Raw genomic sequence first — 21,118 nt, 5'->3', positions numbered from 1 at the left:
CGGGCGGGCGTCCTGTGAGGCGATGCCCGGCCAGGGCCCGGGCCCCGACTGGACGGAGGGCCGCCCTTCCGCAGAGCCGGCCGCCCAGGCCGCGGGCGAGGGCGGCGGCGGGTGAGGCGGCGGGCCCTGGGGCTAGGGGTCGGGCGGCCGGCCCCGGGCGCGGTCCCCGGCGGGTGGGAGCTGGTCGCGCCGCGGCCGCCCGCCGCCCTGAAGTGAGACGAGGGGAGGCCCGTGCGGTGGCGGGCGGGGAAGTGCGGCGGCCGCGGGAGGCTGAGGGGCGGGGGTGCCGCGACGGACCGAGCGCGGCGACGGCGGCGGTAGCCTGCGCGCTGCGTCGAGGTGCCCCGCGGGGGCGCTGCGCGAGCCGCTGCGGAGACTGGTCGGGCGAGGGGCGCCGCTCCCGGGGCGCCGAGGGAGGCCCGAGGGCCGCGGCTGCTCGCAGGCCTTCCCAGCCGTCGGTCGGCTCCCTGCGCGCGAGTCCAGCCTCCTCTGTGCCCGCGGGCGGCAGAACCGCCTGACACGGATGACTGTGGATGTTAAGACGCCTTGATCGCGGCGTCTTCTTCACACACAAACACCTTCACAAACCCATTCCATTTGGAGCAGGTTTTACGTTACGTCCTGGGTGCTCAGACCCTTACTCTGAAGTCCTGGAGTCGTACCTCCGCGCCCTTGCTGTAGCTACTCCCTGAAAGTGAGTTCTGCGAGGTGCTCCCTCTCCAGATTGAGCTCACAATCCTGGCTCCTGCAGCACCCAGGGCCACCTTTTATTATTATTATTACTGTTACTATTATTCATAAATTTTACCTGGGGGATTGAAAACTTCTTAAGATGGGATGGAGTGTTTGTTTCTTTACATCCTGATGGCTGACAAAGAGCAAGATCCTCAGGATCTTGATTGGAGATGGTTGAGTTCTTGGTCTTTGAATAAACTGCAGGAAAAGGGGAGAAGGATGTTTCATTTTAATTTGAGAAAAGAAAAAACGGCCTCGTACAAAATTAGAAACATTCCAGACCGACTTATCAGTTCCAGCACCTAACTTATATCCGATAAAGAACAAGATAGTATTTCCCATGCCCAAATTACTTTATTAAAAGTGAAGAGCGCAAGAAAATATGGACAGCACGGGAGCCCAAACTACTTTATGAAGTTGATAGTGGAAATTTGATTAGGAGGCTATGAAAGTAAGACCAAAAATGACTTAAAGAAAATACTTGCTAGTATGGTACAAAATTTCATGAAAAAGTCTGGAGTCATTAGCATATAACCAGAATGAAGAAAATTTGCACGATATTCTGTCTCATGGAAACATGAAAAGTAAAAAGCATATGCAGTTCTGTCCTTTTAAATTTAAAATACTTCTTTACTGCTTATAAAACTGTCTGTTACATATTATTTACGTATTTTTTTAACAGATTACTTGGACATTCTTATTACCAGAATTATAAAGGTACTGGTAAGTAGAGCTTATAAGGCAGATAATATGTATAAATGACATGCTCAGAGAAGCCAATTTTGCTACAACTACTTACACAATAGAGTTTTAAAAATAGACTTTATTAGCATCCTGGGTGAACTTAGTCTTGTAAAATTCCAAAGAACAATCCAGCAGGTTCTTTCTCTCCTGATAATTTGTCTCACGTCTAGTATTTTAAAGAGTATTTCAGAATAGCAATGATCTGAAAAGAATTGTGTTTATAACTGATGATGGTTGAAAAGCACAGAGCACAGTCTGGGGTTTATACACAGATTGAAAGAAAAAAAAATTCTGAATTGAATAGCTTCAAAAAACATAAAATATTTCTTAGTGCTGATATTTTCCTCTCACTTGAAATAAAGAGTAGAACTGCTGGACTAAATGAATAAGACACCCCCCCTCCCAGGGGTGTCTCACTAATAGTTTTTGGGGTGGGAGGAGCAAATTCAATGATATATAAATCTGGAAATTTTCTTGGAAAATTTCTACTTCTTACAGTTACCTAGGAAACACACATATCTCTGTGTATATACATGTATAAATATACATATCAATAATGGGGTTATTTTAAAATGCATATTGCATTGTGGGGTCATTTAGATTCGTCACCAAAATTCTTTTTTTTGGTTTTTTTAAAGATTTATTTATTTATTTATTTATACAAGCACTGGGTACAGTCAGAGGCACGGGAGGGTGAGAGAATTCACCAGAGCCAGAGCAGAGAGTAGAACAGGCAGAGTGACGAAGTACACTGCTGAGGGTAGCAGCGGGCGGCAGGAGAGGTCTGCGCGCCATGTGGGAACCTCGCCCAGTGGCCGGGGATCAAACCGGCGCTGCAGAGACTGCGGGCAGCTTCGCAACCCAGCGCTCAACCGCTGCGCCACCGGGGAGGCCCTCCTCACCAAAATTCTTACTGAATTTTAAATGTAGAAAGAAAACAGAAAACAAAATTACTATAATTAATACTTTGTAGATATGGAGGGAAATAATAAATTCCAACAATTAACAGTATATGAGGTAGACTGATTCAATTATATAAAAGCAAAATTTATAAACTATCAAAATCAAATTGAAAAGATGTAAAGGACTCTACCCATACAAAACCAGCATACATATACGCTTAGTATAAACTCTGAAAGGTGATATGTCAAAATGTTTAAAAATAATTACTACTGGATGGTAGGATTCAATTAAAAATTTTTTTTTACAGTTACTGTACTTTACAAATCTGTAGTGAATGTGTATGGCTGTTGATAATGGGGGTGAAAGAGGGGCATCGGGCCAGTAAGGTCTCATTTTGTTTTTTAATACAAACACTAGAGTCAACTCCTGACAGAGTATCTAGGTATTATTTTGAATCTAATTTACCACAAATAAAATTTGAAGCCTCCAAGACAATGAGTAAAAATCATTTTCAACAACTGACTTACCATTCACCTAACAATAAGCTAGATTTCCATAATAATATACTATCAGTTCATCAAAATTAGTAACTTCCTTTATTAAAATTTTTTTCTTATATCGTGGTAGTCCCCATAGTCCTCTCGCCACCGTATCACCTGTGAACCATCAATCACCATATTCCCTTGTGTTCATCCCTTCCCTGTTTTGCCCTCCCTCCCGCCCCCAAAATTAATAACTTTAAAATTTTTTGATTTACAGATTTAACAGAAAAATGAGAATAGTACATATTTCATTGTGATTCCTTCAAATGTTAACACTGTCTATATTATGTCTTGTAGACAAGATGCCCATTTATTCCTACATACTTCCAACTATGTATTTGCTTTAAAAAATTATCTTAACCACATTTACATTTCTCACAAAATGTCAAAATCAGGAAATTTGAAAGAATAACCTACAGATTTTATTGAGATCTTGTCTGTTGTTCCAATAAAAACCCTTTATAGCAAAACAAAAAATAAATTCAAGCTTGTTCATGGTATTCAGTTCTCATGTTTCTTAGTTTCCTTAGCTGGAACATTTCTGAGTCTTTGTATTTCATGACATTGGCATTTTTGAAAACCGGAGGCCAATCATTTGGGGTTGAGGTTTCTTCCTCATGAGATTCAGGTTTTGCGACTGGAGCAGGGATCCCACAGAAGTGCTAAATCCATCTTAGTTCATCTTATAAGGAGACAGCTGCTGTGGATTAGTCCCTTCCAATATTAATTTTGATCATTTAGTTCCGGTGATGTCTGCCAGCTGTAAAGTTTCTGCTTTAGCGTTTGTAGATGTACATTATGGGAATAGATGAGACTATGTATATATCCTGTTACTCCTCAAACTTTCATCCATTAGTTTGTCTTTCATTTTTAACTAAATCAGTTATTACGATGATGGCTAGAAATAGTGATTTTTCTAATTCCATCATTCATTTTGCATTCTCAAAGTTGGCCTCCTATTATAAAGAGCATTCTTCTCTCTGCCAGTTACTTACATATTTGTATCAGTGTGAACTCATGAATTCTTATTTTGTTCAGTCACTCGAATCCTTGAATACCATTACTTCGTTGAGACTCAGATTATCACAAATTTGGTCAGTGGAAACCCTTTAGAGATGATTCCTGTGCCCTTTTAATTTGTCCCCATTTTCCCTTGAGCACTCTTACCTTTTGCTACAAACTGTTGTTTATTGGGGTATGAATATATTTACTAGGACTCTCATAAGACACGTTAGCTCTGTTCTTCTGATGTGATAGAGAAGTCATACATCTAACCCACATGACAGGAAGCAGAATAAGGGCTCTTAGAGCTAGTACCACTGAGGAAACCTCCCTTCACCAAAGAGAGGCTATTTCCTTGGGTTCCATCATCTCTACTGTAGCATCCAGTCAGTTCTCCATGATTTTCCCAGAATCCTTCATTCCAGCACCAACTGACCTTTGCGACTCCAGATTCTTTCAAGATGTAGATAAACTGCCCCATGGCCCATTTGCCCAGGTCACCTTTGGGCAATCTCTTTGGTATTGTTACCCCTCCCCCAAACAGAATATCACATTACTAACAGTAAAAAGTAGGGGGACATTAGTGACACTTGGACATACACCCAGTAGCCTTCCCCATGACATGCAACTCCCTCAGTTGTATAGATACGTAGGAGATGATTCTGTCTGCCAGGCACAAGGGATGCAATGGGTGGTGTTCACTTCCATGCCCTGCACACACACAGTGGGAAGTTCGGGCCTGAAAGCTAGAACCAGAGCTTGCTCCTGGCACTTTCTGCTTTAAATGGTGTTACCACTCTGTTTCCACCTGTTCTGGGCATTGGTTCACTTTTCAAAAGGGAAGATAGTATGGTAGAGAGGGCAGAGAGGTGTGGGAGAGAAGTCTGAAAACAAGACAAACACAATATAAAATATGCAAATACCAGGTTCACTGCTGTAAAAATGTAAGTAGCTGAAAATAGTCCATGCTAACAGAGACAATGAGACACAACCTCAGGACGAGGAGTCAGAGGAGCAGGGCAGAGGCCCTCCGTTTAGAGGATGCCTTTCAGTGGACTGCTGAAAGGATTGGATCATCTGCTTCAGCTGTGAGCCTCCTTTGAATGCGACACAACAGGCTTGCTCCAGGCCTCCTTGGAGCACACAAACATGTAGGGCACTTCCTTGTCTTCCCCCAGCAGTGGGAGGGCAGGAGGATCTCTAGGGGCTCAGCAGCGTCTGCAGCCATCATAATGAACTCAGATGTCTCATGAGAGTTTGGGTGGCCTCACTGGTTCCTTTCTGAAGCTGCTTAGAGTTAACATGGTTGCTGAACAAGGTCCATTAGTTTCTTTGTGAGGTGTCCATCTGAGAGGGGAAGGCCTTTGGATTGATATCAACCTCAGTCATGGTGTTTCCACTCCTCAAAGAGCCCAGCCAGTGTCTTGGTACAAATCGTTGTACTATCCCTGTCCTTAGCCTTGGAGGTGACTTTCTCCAAGTAGCCTGTGGTAAGTAGCATGGTCCCCAAAGATATCTGCACCTTTATCATTGGAACCTGCAAATATGTTTTGTTGTATGGCAAAAGGGCCTTGGCAGGTATTACATTATGGCCCTTAAAATAGAGATAGTATATTGACTTTTCTGGGTGAGCCAACCTGATCACATGAACACTTAAAGCATTTTCTCTGGCTAAAGCTAGAAAGATACAGACAATAAGGAAATTAACAAATGTGAACTGTGAATAGACCTTAATACCTCATTATTGACTTGGAGAAGATGAAGAGCTATAGGAAGCTGTGACTACATTGCTGTATCTGCAAGGAATTAAACTCTGCCAACATGAATGAGCCAGGAATCAGCTTCTCCTCCACAATCTCCAGAAAAGAGGCTAGGCAAACCAACACCTTGATTTTGGCTTTGTGAGATTCTAAGCAGAGAAGCCAGCTGTCTCATAGAACAATGAGATAAAAAGTGGGCATTGGTTTACGCCACTAAAGTTGTTTTACCTTTTCTTTCTTTTTTTTTTTTTTTTTTTTTTTTTTTAAGTGGAGAATAGTATAGTACTTAAAAGCCAAGATCTGGATCTTTTTTTTTTTTTTTTTTTTTTAAAGATTTATTTATTTATTTATACAAGCACTGGGTACAGTCAGAAGCGCAGGAGGGTGAGAGAATTCACCAGAGCCAGAGCGGGGAGCAGAGCAGGCAGAAGAACCGAAGTACACTGCTGAGTGGAGCAGCGGGCGGCAGGAGAGGTCTGGCTCCATGTGGGACCCTCCTCCAGTGGCTGGGGGGAGCAGCCGGGGATCGAACCAGCACTGCAGAGGCTTCGCAACCCAGAGCTCAACCGCTGCGCCACCAGGGAGGCCCGATCTGGATCTTTTTTGTGCTCATTAGTAATGAATTACTGCTTTGGGTTTCTCACAGAGGACAGAGCAGGAAATGAAATGTATGAGCGTATTTACATTTGAGCACACACATACATACCCACAAATCTATAGCCACTTCTCTAGATCTTCCTAATATGTGTATTAAAACTTACCGAGTTCACACGGATAATTCCATGATCAATGAGCCATGATTGAACAGGGTTCATACCTGCTCTCTTATCTCCTGCTTTCCTGGTGACCTGGGATGGAGGACTGCCTTCCCACTGACTCGCTGTAAACCTGCCCCCTCCTGTTTCTGGGATTTGTAAATAATCTTGTGATTTGGTTTCCTTTGTGAGGCTACATCGGATAATGAGGGCGCCACCTGCCAACCCCAATGGGTGGCTCACACCTCCTCGCTCAGCAGACATAATCTGCATATTTTTAATTTATACATCAGTTTAGGCCCACAATTGTATGTATATACTGTATTTTGTTTATCCATTCATCTATCAGTTCTTTTAGGTATATACCCAGAAGTAGAATTGCTGGATCATATGGAGATTCTGTGTTTCATTTTTTGAAGAACCACAAGTTTCCACTGTCAATTTATATCAAAATCAAGAAAATGCAAACTATAGCAGTAGAAAGCACATCAGTGGTTTTTTTTTTTTGGGGGGGGGTAAGGGGAGAGGAAGAGAATGCCACAAAGAAGCATTTCCTGATTAAAATTTGCCAGATGTTTTTCCTCAAGCTGCTAATGAAGTTTATATCCTAAATTAAGTTAACTGGTCTCAATGTCTAAAACTGAAAACTAGTTTCCATTCTTCTGGGACTATGCCTCAACCTTGATTTTTATTATAAGGTTATTCCTTTAATCTACCCACAACAGTATTTAAAACTGAAATTATGTAAAATATATTTTAATAAATTTCTGCAAAGTCCCTCCCTCTTACATTGACTCTTTTTTTTTTTTTTTTTTATTTTTTTATTTTTTTTTTTTTTTTAAATTTTCTAGAGGCATGTCTTATTTATCCATCTATTTATTGTTTGTTTTGTTTGATACATGCACTGGGTACAGTCAGAAGCGTGGGAGGGTGAGAGAATTCACCAGAGCCAGAGCGGGGAGCAGAGCAGGCAGAAGGACCGAAGTACACTGCTGAGGGGAGCAGCGGGCGGCAGGAGAGGTCTGCGCGCCATGTGGGACCCTCCTCTGGTGGCCGGGGAGCAGCCGGGGATCGAACCGGCTGCAGAGGCTGCAGGCAGCTTCGCAACCCAGCGCCCAACCGCTGCGCCACCGGGGAGGCCCTACATTGACTCTTAAAGGGATAAATTTTGTGTTTTTCTTGAGTCTAAATCAGAATAGAATTTAATAGTAATAGAAAAAAATTACTATAAATCCTCAAAGTATAAATCTGCATGTATATTCTTGTTTAGTAGGGTCTGACATACAATAAACTAAAATAGTAAGTTACTGTCAACAGTTTGCATCTCAGAAAAAAAGTTTGCATCTCAATTGAGTTAAAAATAATGTAGTCCATATGTAACGATAGATATATAGAGAGTAAATATGGATATCTTAAATTTTTATAATCTAAAATCAAATGACCTATCATACAGTTTAACGCCTACTAATCCAGGATAATTACTTACATCTAAGAACATAGATCTTAATAATTAGTCAGCTGATCTTTCCTCATGACATTCACATCATAATGTCCTTGCCTACAGATAGAATCAAAGATGAACACAAAGTGAACTTTCATATTGCCAAGTTGCAAGAGTTATGGAAAACTTCTCAAATTCAAACAATTCACATCCCTAAATCAATGACGGACATGTCCTTTCTAGAGGTATGGTAATCAACTGCCAATACTTTATTTAAATACCATCTTTGCATTCAAGTATGAATTTTTTTCTTGAAATTCATTCAAGTATGAATTTAAATCAGGATAAGGCACTGCAGAAGACAAGGTACACTAGCAGTTGTCTAGGAGTCCATAAATAACTACTGGGTAAACACATGAATGAATGTAAGGGTATTACTATAGAGTCCTCTAACATAAGGTCTCTCAGGGTCTTGCATGGTACTTCAAATTTAATGTATCTTTACTAGGAATCTCAATACCCTAAGCACAAAATGTTTGAGAAGAGTTCCATTCTAGACATGGAAGCCCAGCCCAAACATTTTACACAAGGATTACAAAAGTAGAAGCAAGTAGATTTTACAACTGTTGACCTGCATTACCTATTAAAGATTATAGCTGCCAGAAGTATCCTCTCTAGTACAAAGCAAATTAAGGTTACTAAAGATTTGTGCAATCTGGTAAATTTTTCTTTTCTTTTTCGCATAGAAAAACTGGGGTGTAGGCCAGAGATGCAGGGGTGAGAGGATTCACCAGAGACAGAGTAGGGAGCAGGACAGATGGATTTACTGAAATACACTGCTGAGGGGAGCACCAAGAGAGACAGGAGAGGTCTGTTGTGCCATGTGTGGGCCAGCTCCCTGGCTGGGGATGGAACTCAGGCCATAGTGGTGATAGTACTGAGATTTAACCCTTAGGCCACCAGAGAGGTCCACATTCTAGTTAATTTTTCTAATCAACATTGAATTTTCTCTGTACTTACTATCTATTTAGTTAAGTCCTGTGTGTGTATACATATGCATATATAGTGGAGTCTTGCATCATAGGTGAGCATTAACTTTTAAATTTAAAGCCAGCAAGTAGTAAAAACATTAGTTAAAATTGTATCAGCGACCAACAGACTATCCTTCAGTCTGTCCAACATAGACAGTTACTTTACTGGTGCTAGAAGACTTTTTTTTTTTTTTAACACTAAGCATATTTGGGTGCTTTTAGGTACCATGTTATGCCTCGAAAGTCATATTCAGAAGGCAAAATACTGCCTGAGTGGCATATGGGGAACTAAGACTTGCTGACAGAATAGCAGAGTCACTCATTCCTTAATCTAGGGCAGGGGTTCTCAACCTTCATCGAGTATGTGAATCACTGGGGTGACAATGACATGCAGTCAGTTACCTGCACTGTTTAAATGGCCATTTCTTTCTTTTTGGCCATATTAATAGAGTTGAATTTGCGTAAGTAAAATATACAGATGGTACAACCCCCCTGAACGCTCGTCCTTTCAGATAAGGAATACTGCCAGTCTCTTCTGCAGTGCAGCCTATAAATCTTGCTCTGTCTTTTAGCATCCAGACCTCACCACAGGCCAGAAGCATTATCTGTGCAGCTTTGCTAAGATCTATAATGCGAACTATCTGAGGATGTTAATGAAGAGACAGTACATGCACGTGATCCAGCACAGCTCACAAAAGCCAGGCAGGTGCACCTGCAGTTAGATTCTCACTAGTTCTCACAAGAGAGTCTTCTAACAGAGGTGATTTGTATGACAGGTGTCCTCACTCACAGGAGCCATCTCAGCTCTCGTTACTCACAGAAGCAGCATTATCCCTGTACTACATGGCGACATCAACTGGAGAGAGAGGACTCTGAGCCTTCTAACATGGCAGCTGCATCAGCACCTGAAATGATCAGACAACATTCCCTTTGGAGTCCAGTGAGAAACAAAGAAAGGTCTGTTTCTTATTGTTTAAAAGGAGGCAATATACCCCAATTTAATTTGCAAGGTAGCTAAGTGATACTAATGCTTGCTTTCCCTAATATATTCACTTTGTTAAATTCAGAATAGGTTGGCCAAAAAGTACCAAAGAATGTTATAGTCTCTTTACTGAACTGACTGGGATATGCCACATCTTTTAGAACATATTTTGTAAAATTGTTAAAATTTTTCCATCAACTAGAAATACGAAAGACTACCTTTTCCCAAATTCAAAATATAAACATTTCTAAAAGGAAGAAGCATGTATTTGCTTCTACACAAGGGAATGCTGTAAAACAAAAAAGGAAAAAGGAAAAAAAAGACTAAGAAGGCTGGTTGTTCAACCTGCACTACATTTTGCATTTCAGGGTTAATAAGTCACAAGAGAATTCAGGGGCTGAAAGGGTCTCTTTTGATGGCAGCTTAGTAAAAAGAATTTGTACGGTCTTCCACATTCATTAGGCAGCTGCTCACTTTGCTAACTCCAATTAAGATACGTCTTTTTTTTTTTTTATAGTTTAAAAACTGGACATGCATCTAAGACAAGATGTAAGTCACTGAAGATTTTTAGAAAACCAGACAGAATGTTCATGCAATCAGGTAAAAGTGGAATTTTTTACATGTGCATTTTTAAAGATCTTAGGCTTAAAAAATATTAAGCCAACCAGTTTCATTTTCATTACATGACATTAGTTTGTGATTTGCCTTTATTGTTCCAAATAAAACTAAACATGAAATATAGTTTCTGCTTTCATGTAGAAGAACACACTACTCAGAGGAGTAAGATTCAAGGTATTCCTAATTCTGAATAAAGATACTTATAAAAGGAAGGTCAGAAACTCAACAATGAATCCAGAGCCACAAAAGTGACTTTTCAAGCAAACTGGGTGATAGCAAAATTTTAGAGTAACTCAGAAAATTCAATCTTGGGATCAGCATAAAGGATGTTTTTATAAGTGTAGAATTTCACAAAATAAAAAAGGCAAGAGAAAGAGACTAAATGCTCAGAATTATTTCTCAGAACTGACAAAAGCAATAAAGATTAAGTGGAAGTGAAACGATTTCCTAGTGAGTAGGGCAGTTAGGCCTTCTGAAGCCACATCCCATTGCTGTGACAGCACCACTCAGCTCTGCTGTAAATACTGCATTGTGCCTATCAAAGAAATGAGGGCCATGATAGGGGAGAAGATAAGTCCGATTCCACAAAGCTGGAGAAAAGCACATGTAGGCGGAAGTCCCTGCAGTCCCCAGGAGGAAAGAAACATGAGAAGGAACTAAAGGCAAGTGGGGAATGCTGAAACTGTAACTGACCACTAACGTCCCCCTAACCAAAATATTTTGGAATGCAAAGGTAAAATATAATTTACCATACAGTTACTTGCTTAGAATATAGTACTCAGTTCTATATTGTTTAAAAAGAGATAGGGAGGAGGGAGAGTTGAGTAAGTTTTGGAAATTGCAGGCAATAATATGCTTTGTTTTTGCTAAAGGCTTATTAATGAGGTAGGTCATTTTGAAGGTTCCAACATACAAACCTCAATTTTCAGGATGAAATACAACTTTTTTTTTTTTTTCTTTTTTTTTTTTTTTTAATAGAGGCATGTTTTATTTTATTTATTTATTTGTTTGTTCGTTTGTTTTTTGTTTGTACATGCACTGGGTACAGTCAGAAGCGTGGGAGGGTGAGAGAATTCACCAGAGCCAGAGCGGGGAGCAGAGCAGGCAGAAGGACTGAAGTACACTGCTGAGGGGAGCAGTGGGCGGCAGGAAAGGTCTGCGCGCCATGTGGGACCCTCCTCCGGTGGCGGGGAGCAGCCGGGGATCGAACCGGCGCCGCAGAGGCAGCGGGCAGCCTCGCAACCCAGCGCTCAACCGCTGCGCCACCGGGGAGGCCCCGAAATACAACTTTTAAAAACAGTCCTTAATAAATTCTTATTTTTCCTTTAGTTTCTACAAATGATTCTGAGCCATACATGAATGAAGAAAAAAAGGAGGACAATTTACTAAATAAGTCTATGCAATCAATGTCAATTGAAGAAAATGGAGAACATCTAATGTTAACTTGACAGTCTTATTTTGTGTATTAATGATGTGCCAAAGGTGGGGGGAAGGGGCTGTGAATTGTATCCTCTCTCCACATTTAGGATAGTATTGTTTTCATTAAGTCGCTAAGTAATTTTGGTTTGTTCAGAAACTTTTACAATAGTGTAGTAGGTTTGATGTAGTAGGTTTGATGTACCATATTTGTGTAATAAAATTTGTGTGTTTTATTTCTAGTAGATACAATTAAAATTTTTGTCACTTAAAATTGAATTATTTTTAAGTCTGACAAATACATCATATAATTCTTTCCTGTTTACAGTAAGTCCCAGAACAGCAATATTAGAATATCCTACAAGTATTTCCTTGGTAGGGCTGAAGAAAACTGAAATATTCGGATACTGAATAGCATTTGGTAGAGCTAACACTCAGGCTTGCAAAGTAGGTGCTCGCTGCTTGAACAGAGCTTAAAAGTAGAAATACCAATTTGCCTTGTTTTATGAAAATTTCCACACAAACACTTAAGACACTCAAATTAGATTGAGTTGGGAATTTTTGTACTGAGAGGATTCTTTATATATTCACTTTAGTGTGTTTCCCTTCTAAATACATCAGTGTTTTAAAAACATTTTTTGTTCAACTTGAAAAATAGGAATGGGCGATTTAACACAACAGCCTGAAGAGTCATTACTGATTTAACATGTCTATACAGAGTATTATCTAAAAAATGAGTACAACATTATGACTCAGAATGCTGTTAAGTAATGAGAGCTTTGAAAGCTCACCTCATCTACCTCATCCCCTTAATATGTGTCCAGTTTCACTTGGTTTCTTACTTTTATGGTTTGTAAAAAAAGTTTATCAAGAAAGTATAAATGAAAGGTAACTTTATTATTGGAGAAGAGAAAAATGTATACAAGAAGGTCTAGAATCTTTCTCCCCATGCACTACTTTTGTAATAAAGTCCCAAGTATCAACTTTGAAGATATTTACAAGGATAAATTTTTCATAACACGTGACCATTACTGTGTGGTGGACATCTTTTCATAGAAATCATATACATAAACTAAATATATTCTTATAGTTTACAAGAAGCTTAGAGCACTGTATTAACAGAAGATGATATATTTTACTGCAAAATATTATAAAAGTGATACAATTTTGTGGCTCTTAAATGTTTAATTACTTGATTTGAACAGGGGAATGAAAAAAAAAAAAAAAAACAACAAAAATCATCAGGACAGGCCTGGTTTTAAGATTTTTTGTATTCAATTCGTTCTACTTTCACGTCATCTCCAATTAGTTGATACACATAAGTGACAACTGTAGAAGCCTGGATATCCATCAACACAAATGAAGGAATAATGTTTCTGGAAGAAAATATAAACAATGTCAGTATTTTGTGCTAGAAGGTGGCACTATAAAATTTCAATTTAAATTCAAATAGATATCTGGTTGGTATTATTAAAAAGAACAAACAGAAGACTGCCCCAAAAAGGCTAGAATTACTTTAGTGATTGAATGCACTTATAAAATGTCATGCATGCAATTATTAACTTTAATAAAGCCTCCGTGTTCCCAAATTACACACTCACGTTTCCAAGGCATTATATGCTCCAGTGGCAGAACCTGGGTTAATGTAAAATTTATTTTCATGTTCAAATGCTTCAAATTTGTGTGTGTGTCCCGAGATAAGAATGTCCACATCAAACTGCCTCTGCAACAGAGCCAAGCTGGCCATATCTCCCCAGGGAATGACTTGATGTCCATGGATCAAACCGATTTTGAATTGCCCAACAGTCACAACTTTCTGTTCCGGATAATTCAGATTCTAAAATAAACAGACAAAATTATATTTTAGAGATACTGATGCCTAAAAACCACCTGCTTAAATATTCAGTCTCATATGGACATTTTGATACAGTGCCCCAAACCAATACATTTACAAGACATTTAATTTCTCCTCAATCACTGCGGCAATGCTCAAAATACAATTTATTCTAGATAAATTGAAATGTATCATGTAATTTCTTTACTATGTTTATTTCTATAGAATATGGGTTCTTTTTTAAAAAGAATTATTATTTTTTAAAGATTTGTGTGTTATGCATACAAGAGCCTGGGTGCAGGCCAGAGGTGCGGGGAGTGAGAAATTCATCAGAGACAAAAGTGGGGAGCAGAGCAGGAGGATTAACTGAAATATACTGCCAAGGAGAGCAGTGGGAGAGACAGGAGAGGTCTGCTGCGCCATGTGGGTCAGCTCCCTAGCTGGGGATCAAACTTGTGCTGCAGTGGCTGTGGACTGCTTCACAGTGCTGAGACTTAATCCCTTGTGCTACCAGGGAGGCCCCCAGAATATGTGTACTTTTAGGCAAGCTGTAGGGGATAACTATTCCCCCAAATTTATAATTTTCTTTTATCTAAGGATCCTAGGCATATGGTCTATAAGCTAGGTTGTGTTCAAATTATGTCTCAGGCTTTGAGAATTATATAGACAGCTTGGAGCAATAATGAGAGCTGACATTTACATAGCACTTACTACAAACCAAACATTATTCTAAGGGCTTTATATATCTCAACCTACTTAATATTTACAAATAATTCCAACAGTTAGATTTCTACCATAAGCTTCAGTTTATGGATGAGGAAACAGACTGAGAAAATAACTTGCCCAAGGTTATAATCTACTAATGGTTGAGGCAAGAACCAAGCCCTAGTAGTATAACTCCAAGGTCTGTGAATTTAGCAAATGGAAGCAGATAATTTCAATTCTTGCTAATGAAGCTGTCATTACACAAACAGAATTCTGAATATGTTTTTAGCAAACCAGAACTATATTCTAATTATTGACAAAAGAGTTTGCCCCTTCCTTTCTCATTCCCCTATTCTTCACCTTCATGTCCTTCCAGCTTATCCAAATTCCTTTTTAAATCTACTGTGAGAGGGAGAGGGGGAGGGAGGGGCAGGGAGGGAGAGAGGAGAGAGCACTCGTGTGGTGCCCATTCAGTTTGGTATAAAGGGACCTCATTAAAGAGTACCAGTGAAATAATTTACGGAAAAGATTATTTTGGCAAAAATGCAAAATATACTTTTTCATATTGGAGTCAAGTTTATTACACTAAATCATATAAAGTTGGCAATGACAGGGATCTTAAAAATGATCTATTCCAATCTATTTTAACATAGGCCAGAACAAAGATGTAATGCACCTAAAATCTCATTATTAATAGGAAAAGCTGGCACTCCAGAATGCCTAACTTAATTTTTTCTTTAAAATCAGGTTTATTGAGGTCTAATTTTTTTAAAGATTTATGCATACAAGAACTGGGGTACAGGCCAGAGGTGCGGGGGGAGAGAAGATTCACCAGAGACAGTATGGGGAGCAGAACAGGCAGATCTACTGAAATATACTGCTAAGGGGAACAGCGGGCAAGACAAGAGAGGTCTGCTGCGCCCTGTGGGTAGCTCCCTGGCCAGGGATCGAACTCATGTTGCAGTGGCTGTGGACAGCTTCCATAAGTTGCATCTTAACCCCTTGTGCCACCAGGGAGGCCCCTGAAGTATAATTTATATACAGTAAAATTATCCTTTTTAACATACAATCAAGGGTTTTTGACAAATGAACATAGTTATGTAAGCATTGTCATAATCAAGGTGAAAAACAATTCCATCACTTCCTCAAGTTCTTGATGCCCTTTTACAGTTAACCCTTGTAATAGGAAACCATGAAAGGGTTTTTAGCAGAGTAGAGATATAAACTATGACCCCTAAAAAGGATCACTCTGGTTGCTACTTAGGAAAACAAACTGGAGGGAGAAAGGAAGGACAGAATCAGGAAGTTCGACTACAGCAGTGATAAGGTGGCTAGAACAGAGCAGTCAAGGTGGTGGTAGTGAGAAGTTCATACCAAAACTTTATAAACAAAATTACAGCACAACAACAACAACAACAACAACAAAAACCTGTTAAGTTGATAACTCTGTATCAACTTTGTTAGTCATGTTCTTAATATAGTAAGGGAAGGGTAGTAGTATAGCAAATTTGTATCTAGAGAGTTAAAAAAAAAACCCTTAGAGAGAGAAGCTCTGGTCTAAAGGATAACACTTAATATATAAAAGAATCAAGACAGAAATACATGGGAAGGAAAAAGAAATACATCACCTCATCAAAGTCTCCTCTCACAATATGAACATCACCAGCCAGAGTCTTGAGATAGTCATAACTCTCTTTGGTGCAAAGGTTTCCAGTGCAGAGAATATGCTGAATTTTTCCTGGCACCAGCAGTTTTTTGAATTTAGCCGGCAAACTGTTGCACCGGTGAGGGATGTGCAGGTCTCCTAATACCAACACCAACTTGCCAAGGTGAGACAAGGTATAATGTTAAACATGGTGTCAAAACAAGATATTTTCTTCCCATAACTCCCCGTTTAAATGAAACTCATGAGAGATTTCAGAATCCCAAAGAGCAGAAATTATTCTTACAACTTCTATCACGATGGTTTAAACAAACACATATATTAATGTACTCTGTTCTAAATCAATCTCATTTTATTTTGGTCATAAACAGATATATATACACAATATAGATAATCTATTTACCAAGAATAAAATCAAACTTTCTAAAGTGATTCATTTAAAGACCTATACATTACACTGAATGGAAAAAAAAAAACAAACCCTGCAAATTGAAAAATATATTAAATGGCCCTAGGGAATTTTTGAATTCTGATATGGTAATTAATATTTCTGCAATTGTAATATGAAACCTCATGTTGATTTCAGCTTCATTAATAGAGCTGTTAAAAATAATAAAGAAAATAAATTCTATAATTTACTGGACTGTCAATTGCTTGGGATGAACAGTAACCAAAATTTACAATATTTGTTACTTAAAACTATTAGCTGTACATTATAGAGCTATAAAAACAGCCTGTGTTTCAAAGAGCTTTGATAGGGTAAAATTGTACTTTTCAACTATCATCTTTGCTAATTGTCCTTCTTTATAGAAATGCTCACTCTCATATTCTTAGTGTCTAGATTAAATTACATATGTATTCTGAGTATAGTTCCCAAACTTAAAATAACACTTTCACAATCTTTCATGTGCTTTAGAGCATTAAAAAGAGAGAGAGAGAGAAACAGAGATCAGCTAAATAACTGACAAATTTAGCAGAGGTGGTTTAGAATTCCAGCAGTCTCAGATGACAAAAATAAATTTTGTGCTTGAAAAAAAACCCTCAGTGCTGTACAGTTTTTTAATTTTGAAATTTCAATATTTGACATCAACATTATTTATTTTTAATAAGCCTTATTCAGTCAATTAACAGCATATTGTCCAAAAGGTTATTCAAAAATAATATCTGTCCTTCAAAGGACAACAGAATCATTCTTTTCACCTTGGTTAGTATAAGTACTTTCACGCTATGACAGGATGTTCTCCCATAAAAACATTCCATCCATAAATGTACATCCTTTTAAAGAAGGCATGACCATTCCTTAATATGATAAAAAAAAACCCCAATCAATTAAATATCTAAAATAGGATAGAACAGAAAATACTTTTGCCACCACAGACTTTGTAAACTGAAATTAATCAAAAAAATGAAATGTGTGAAATTAAAATGATTACTAAAAAAAGCGTGATTCATTTGCAACAAAAATCAAAGTGATTGCAAAGGAAAGGCACTGTTATTGGAGCATAGAGTAGCTGGAGTAACACAAGGTTACAAAATGAGCTTTAAAAGAAATTGTTAAATAAGTTTCTCCTTTATAAAAGAATAGTTTCAGCTGGCATTTGCTCAATGACTTAGATTATTTCAATCCAGATCTTAATGGACAAAACATCTGTAAAACTAAAAACCACATGAAGTTTCCACCCTCATTGGTAATCAATACAAAAGTACCTGGAGATAGAACAATCTTCATCTTTAAAGGGGGATCCCTTCAGATATGGATTGAAGTACATAGTTAATGTGGGAAGCTGGCATTTGAGAAAAAGGTAAAAAATAGATTTCTATATTAAAAAATAAAAGAAGAACCTTAAAACTCATAAAAGGATATATGTCTATAACGGTTGAAAATGTTTGGATAAATAATGAATGAGCTGTTCAATCTGAACGTGCTAGAAAGAACATTAGTAAGAGACAATCTTTATAATGATTGATGACTTCACTTTATAAGGTACTGTTGATTATGCTCAAGTATACCCAGACTATTCACCATCTAATGATATATGAATGACCACACAGAAATTATTTCAAATAAGTTAGGATTCTTACTGGTTTCCTTTCGTTTCCTGCTGGGTATGTAGTTAAAGGGGAAATGGTGTCACATGACAAATGTCATACTTTGACTGCCTTTGCCCAAATTCCATACTTTGACAGTTCAGGTTAGATATAATCTTTAAAGATAGCAAAAGATCCTGAAAATAGTAGTCTTGTTAAATTCAAATAAAGAACCAACCCAATCAAAGCATAGGAATTTGGCTACTTATTTGATAGACCTTAAAAGGATGAAAAACCCAGAATCAGCCACCCAACCACCACTGGTTAGTAAGAGCTAAGAGAAGAAACTTACTCTGTGCCCAGCCTTAGTGGGATGGAGAAGTTGATTGCAGACAGGGGAATGAAAAAAAAGGGTGAACATGACCAATGTTAAAAGAAAGCAACGAAAAGAAACAAACCAAAAAAGAACAAAAACTCATATCAAATGAATATGCCAACAATTGTTAATGATTTCTGAGTGTTATGAAAGAAAATGTTAAAAATCAGCTTTGTTCAAAACAATACCAAAAGAAGTATTTGCTACATTTTAAAACATGTCACGCAAGCACACACAAACACACATACATTTCAAAAGAAATTTTTGGCTTGTCATTTTTTTTTTCTGAGCTTTTCCTAATCTTGTTCTCCATATTGATTCCCATTCCTTTTTTTTTTTTTTTTGATTCTCATTCCTTTTGCTCCCAGTTGTTTTTAGAATTTTATACAATTTGGAAAATACATTAGTAAGCTTAAGCAAAAGCTAACATTTTCTGGATTCTTAAGCTCTAATTATTCTTCAAGTATAGTGACTGTAATTCTTTCATGTTCACGATTCTAGTCCAGCACTCTCTCAACTTACAATGGGGATTTTGTCCTGATAAACCCATCATACGTTAAAAATGCACTTAAAGCACCCAACTATGGAACATCATAGCCTAACCTAGTCTACCTAAAACATGCTCAGAATACTTTCATTACCCTATAGCTGTAAGCTTGATGTGAAAACACAAAACACAATATCCAAGGAAGTATGCTGTAGAGTATTGGTTGTTTACCCTCATAATATGTAAGCTGAGAGATTAACATATCTTTATATCACTAGCTGGGTAAAGATCAAAATTCTAAATCCGAAGCATGGATTCTAATGAATGCTTATCTGATTATCACCAACAGAAAATCAGAAAATCGTAATTCAAGTCACATAGGTTGAGGAATGTTTGTAGATGGAAATTTATGCTGCAGCTAGGTCATTATTGTGTATAGAAGACCTAACACAGCACTTTGAATACATTATCAAATGATGAAGTCTCCAGCAAAAGATCATTAGAAAAACCAACACATTCCTCCAGCTAAAATTGAACTTTCCCCACATGCGTGGCTTTCCATATACTCTGGACACTACTGAGTGTGAACATTTCTAGTTTCCTTTGTTATAGCGAATGCTATGAATCATAAAAGTCAGTTAATGCTAAATTTTGTCCAGTTGCTTCCTTTTCGTGTGAAAAGCGGTGTTTTGGTACAACTGCCCTAAAAAACTGTTCACGTCTCAGAAAACTTCAGAAACATGAATACGGAATCATGTTACTTAAGTTCTTTTTTCAGGGATAACTGCCTCAAAATTACTGTAAACTGAATTACCCTAAACTGGAGTCTGCTTAGAAGCAAAAGTTAAAAGTGGGATGAAAGACGTTCCCACACATAAACTAAAGAAGCATGCACATCTTTGGCTGTCACCTCTATCAGCCACCCCAAAGGCTCTACTTGTCACAGAACCATGATCATCTTAAAAATGCAATGGAGGCCCATCAGAGAAAGGAATCTCTTTACCCAGTTAACCATATCAACACAAATACCAAAATAATGAGAGGTCCTTTTGCATTTCCTAGTTTTTTAGGGTACCTTTGAAAATCTAAATGCAGACACGAGTGGCAGCTCCCGAGTTTTTATATAGACGCTCTTAAGGGTGGCCACCTTTTGAGGGTGATGGGTTGGCCTGGAAGCTGGTTGGGCAAGTCTGGGGCGTTCTGATGAACCAGTGAGGTAAAGCACCCCAAAATACCCCTTAGCACCAAAACTACCCTTTATTAGGGGAAAACGTATATAATCACATTTCCCAAACAATTTCAAGTCCACAGGCACCCTGAGGAATCAAGCAGTTCTAACAATTCTGAGAACCAAACCCAGTGCCTGGAAAGCTGACCACTCCACTGCAGTGGCAACTGCACGTTCTTTCAGGGGCGAAGGGAACAGTTTTCACCCTCTTTTCCTAGATGGCAAACTAAAACGGGCAGGGGTTCAGCTCGCCACTTCCCGTTTTGCATCCCAGAAGGCAGCTTTCGCCACTTGGGGGTGGAACGCGGACGCTGCCACAGCGGGAGGTGTTCTTTGCAGGAAAGGAGTAAGGAAACGTCTGGAAACGCCGGGGACCTCCCTCGGGGACGCTCGAGGCACAAGCCCAAAGGCCTTCCCCGGGCTACAGCGTGCCGGCCTCGTGACAGAAGCAGCAGCTGAGGGGCCTTTGGGCCCCTCAGGCGTCCTCTGGCCCTTGGGGCGAGTGCGAGGCCCCGGCCGGCCGCACCCTGAGGTGGCGGCTCCTTTTTCTCCCTCGCCCGCCCCCTGGGCCTCCCCAGGCCCCGGTCGGGGCCGCGCCCGCCGAGGCCCCCGGGATCGCCCCAACCCTCGCCCCGGGACTCCCAGCGGCTCCCAGCGACGCAGCACCCGGGCCGAGAAGCAGGCCCGGTCGCCGCAGCTGCCATCCTCACCATCCTGTCACTGGGCTCCGCTCAGTCACCACAACCGCCGCCGCCCTCTTCCTCAGGCTTCTCAGCGACCCGCCCACCTCGCTCACAGCCAATGAGAGACGAGGCCGGCGGAGACCGCCTTACGGGAACCCGCGCAGGCCCTTCCCCGCCGTAAAGCG

The 21,118-nt window shown here is 39.5% G+C and overlaps 2 protein-coding genes across 3 annotated transcripts; one reads left to right on the top strand and one right to left on the bottom strand.

Annotated features, from left to right (window-relative positions):
• Positions 1–22: 22 nt before the first annotated feature.
• Positions 23–13,171, top strand: FAM216A (family with sequence similarity 216 member A). Its single transcript, XM_037511187.2, has 7 exons — positions 23–111; positions 1,418–1,458; positions 8,006–8,127; positions 9,486–9,615; positions 9,690–9,870; positions 10,413–10,495; positions 11,843–13,171. Exons 1-7 carry the CDS (start codon positions 23–25, stop codon positions 11,959–11,961), a joined length of 765 nt encoding a protein of 254 aa, XP_037367084.1. The 3' UTR covers positions 11,962–13,171.
• On the bottom strand, positions 12,808–21,049 carry VPS29 (VPS29 retromer complex component). Of its 2 annotated transcripts, XM_037511185.2 has the most exons (5): positions 20,961–21,049; positions 18,512–18,523; positions 16,097–16,288; positions 13,531–13,766; positions 12,808–13,305 (listed from the first exon to the last, which is right to left on the bottom strand). In XM_037511185.2, the coding sequence occupies exons 1-5, from the start codon at positions 20,961–20,963 to the stop codon at positions 13,188–13,190; spliced, it is 561 nt and encodes a 186-aa protein (XP_037367082.1). In that variant the 5' UTR covers positions 20,964–21,049; the 3' UTR covers positions 12,808–13,187. The 2 variants fall into 2 exon arrangements, with proteins under 2 accessions (XP_037367082.1, XP_037367083.1); XM_037511186.2 differs by lacking the exon at positions 18,512–18,523 and having other exon boundaries at positions 20,961–21,048.
• Between the last annotated feature and the right edge of the window lie 69 nt (positions 21,050–21,118).

This window comes from Talpa occidentalis, unplaced genomic scaffold (assembly GCF_014898055.3).
Source record: "Talpa occidentalis isolate TD23 unplaced genomic scaffold, MPIMG_talOcc4v2.1 talOcc4.14, whole genome shotgun sequence".
NCBI classification, from domain to species: Eukaryota; Metazoa; Chordata; class Mammalia; order Eulipotyphla; family Talpidae; genus Talpa; species Talpa occidentalis.
Note: the sequence above shows the minus strand (reverse complement) of the source record. Positions and strands in the feature narration are given on the sequence as shown.

Excerpts from the sequence above, each read along its gene's own strand:
- FAM216A (XM_037511187.2), top strand. The coding sequence starts at position 23 with ATGCCCGGCCAGGGCCCGGGCCCCGACTGGACGGAGGGCCGCCCTTCC. Across the intron at positions 9,616-9,689 it reads GCACAGCTCACAAAAGCCAG|GTGTCCTCACTCACAGGAGC; the intron begins GCAGGTGCACCT and ends TTTGTATGACAG. Across the intron at positions 9,871-10,412 it reads CCAGTGAGAAACAAAGAAAG|TTTAAAAACTGGACATGCAT; the intron begins GTCTGTTTCTTA and ends TTTTTTTTATAG.
- VPS29 (XM_037511185.2), bottom strand. Across the intron at positions 13,767-16,096 it reads TGAGAGGAGACTTTGATGAG|AATCTGAATTATCCGGAACA; the intron begins GTGATGTATTTC and ends TGTTTATTTTAG. Across the intron at positions 13,306-13,530 it reads GCATATAATGCCTTGGAAAC|AAACATTATTCCTTCATTTG; the intron begins GTGAGTGTGTAA and ends ATTTTCTTCCAG.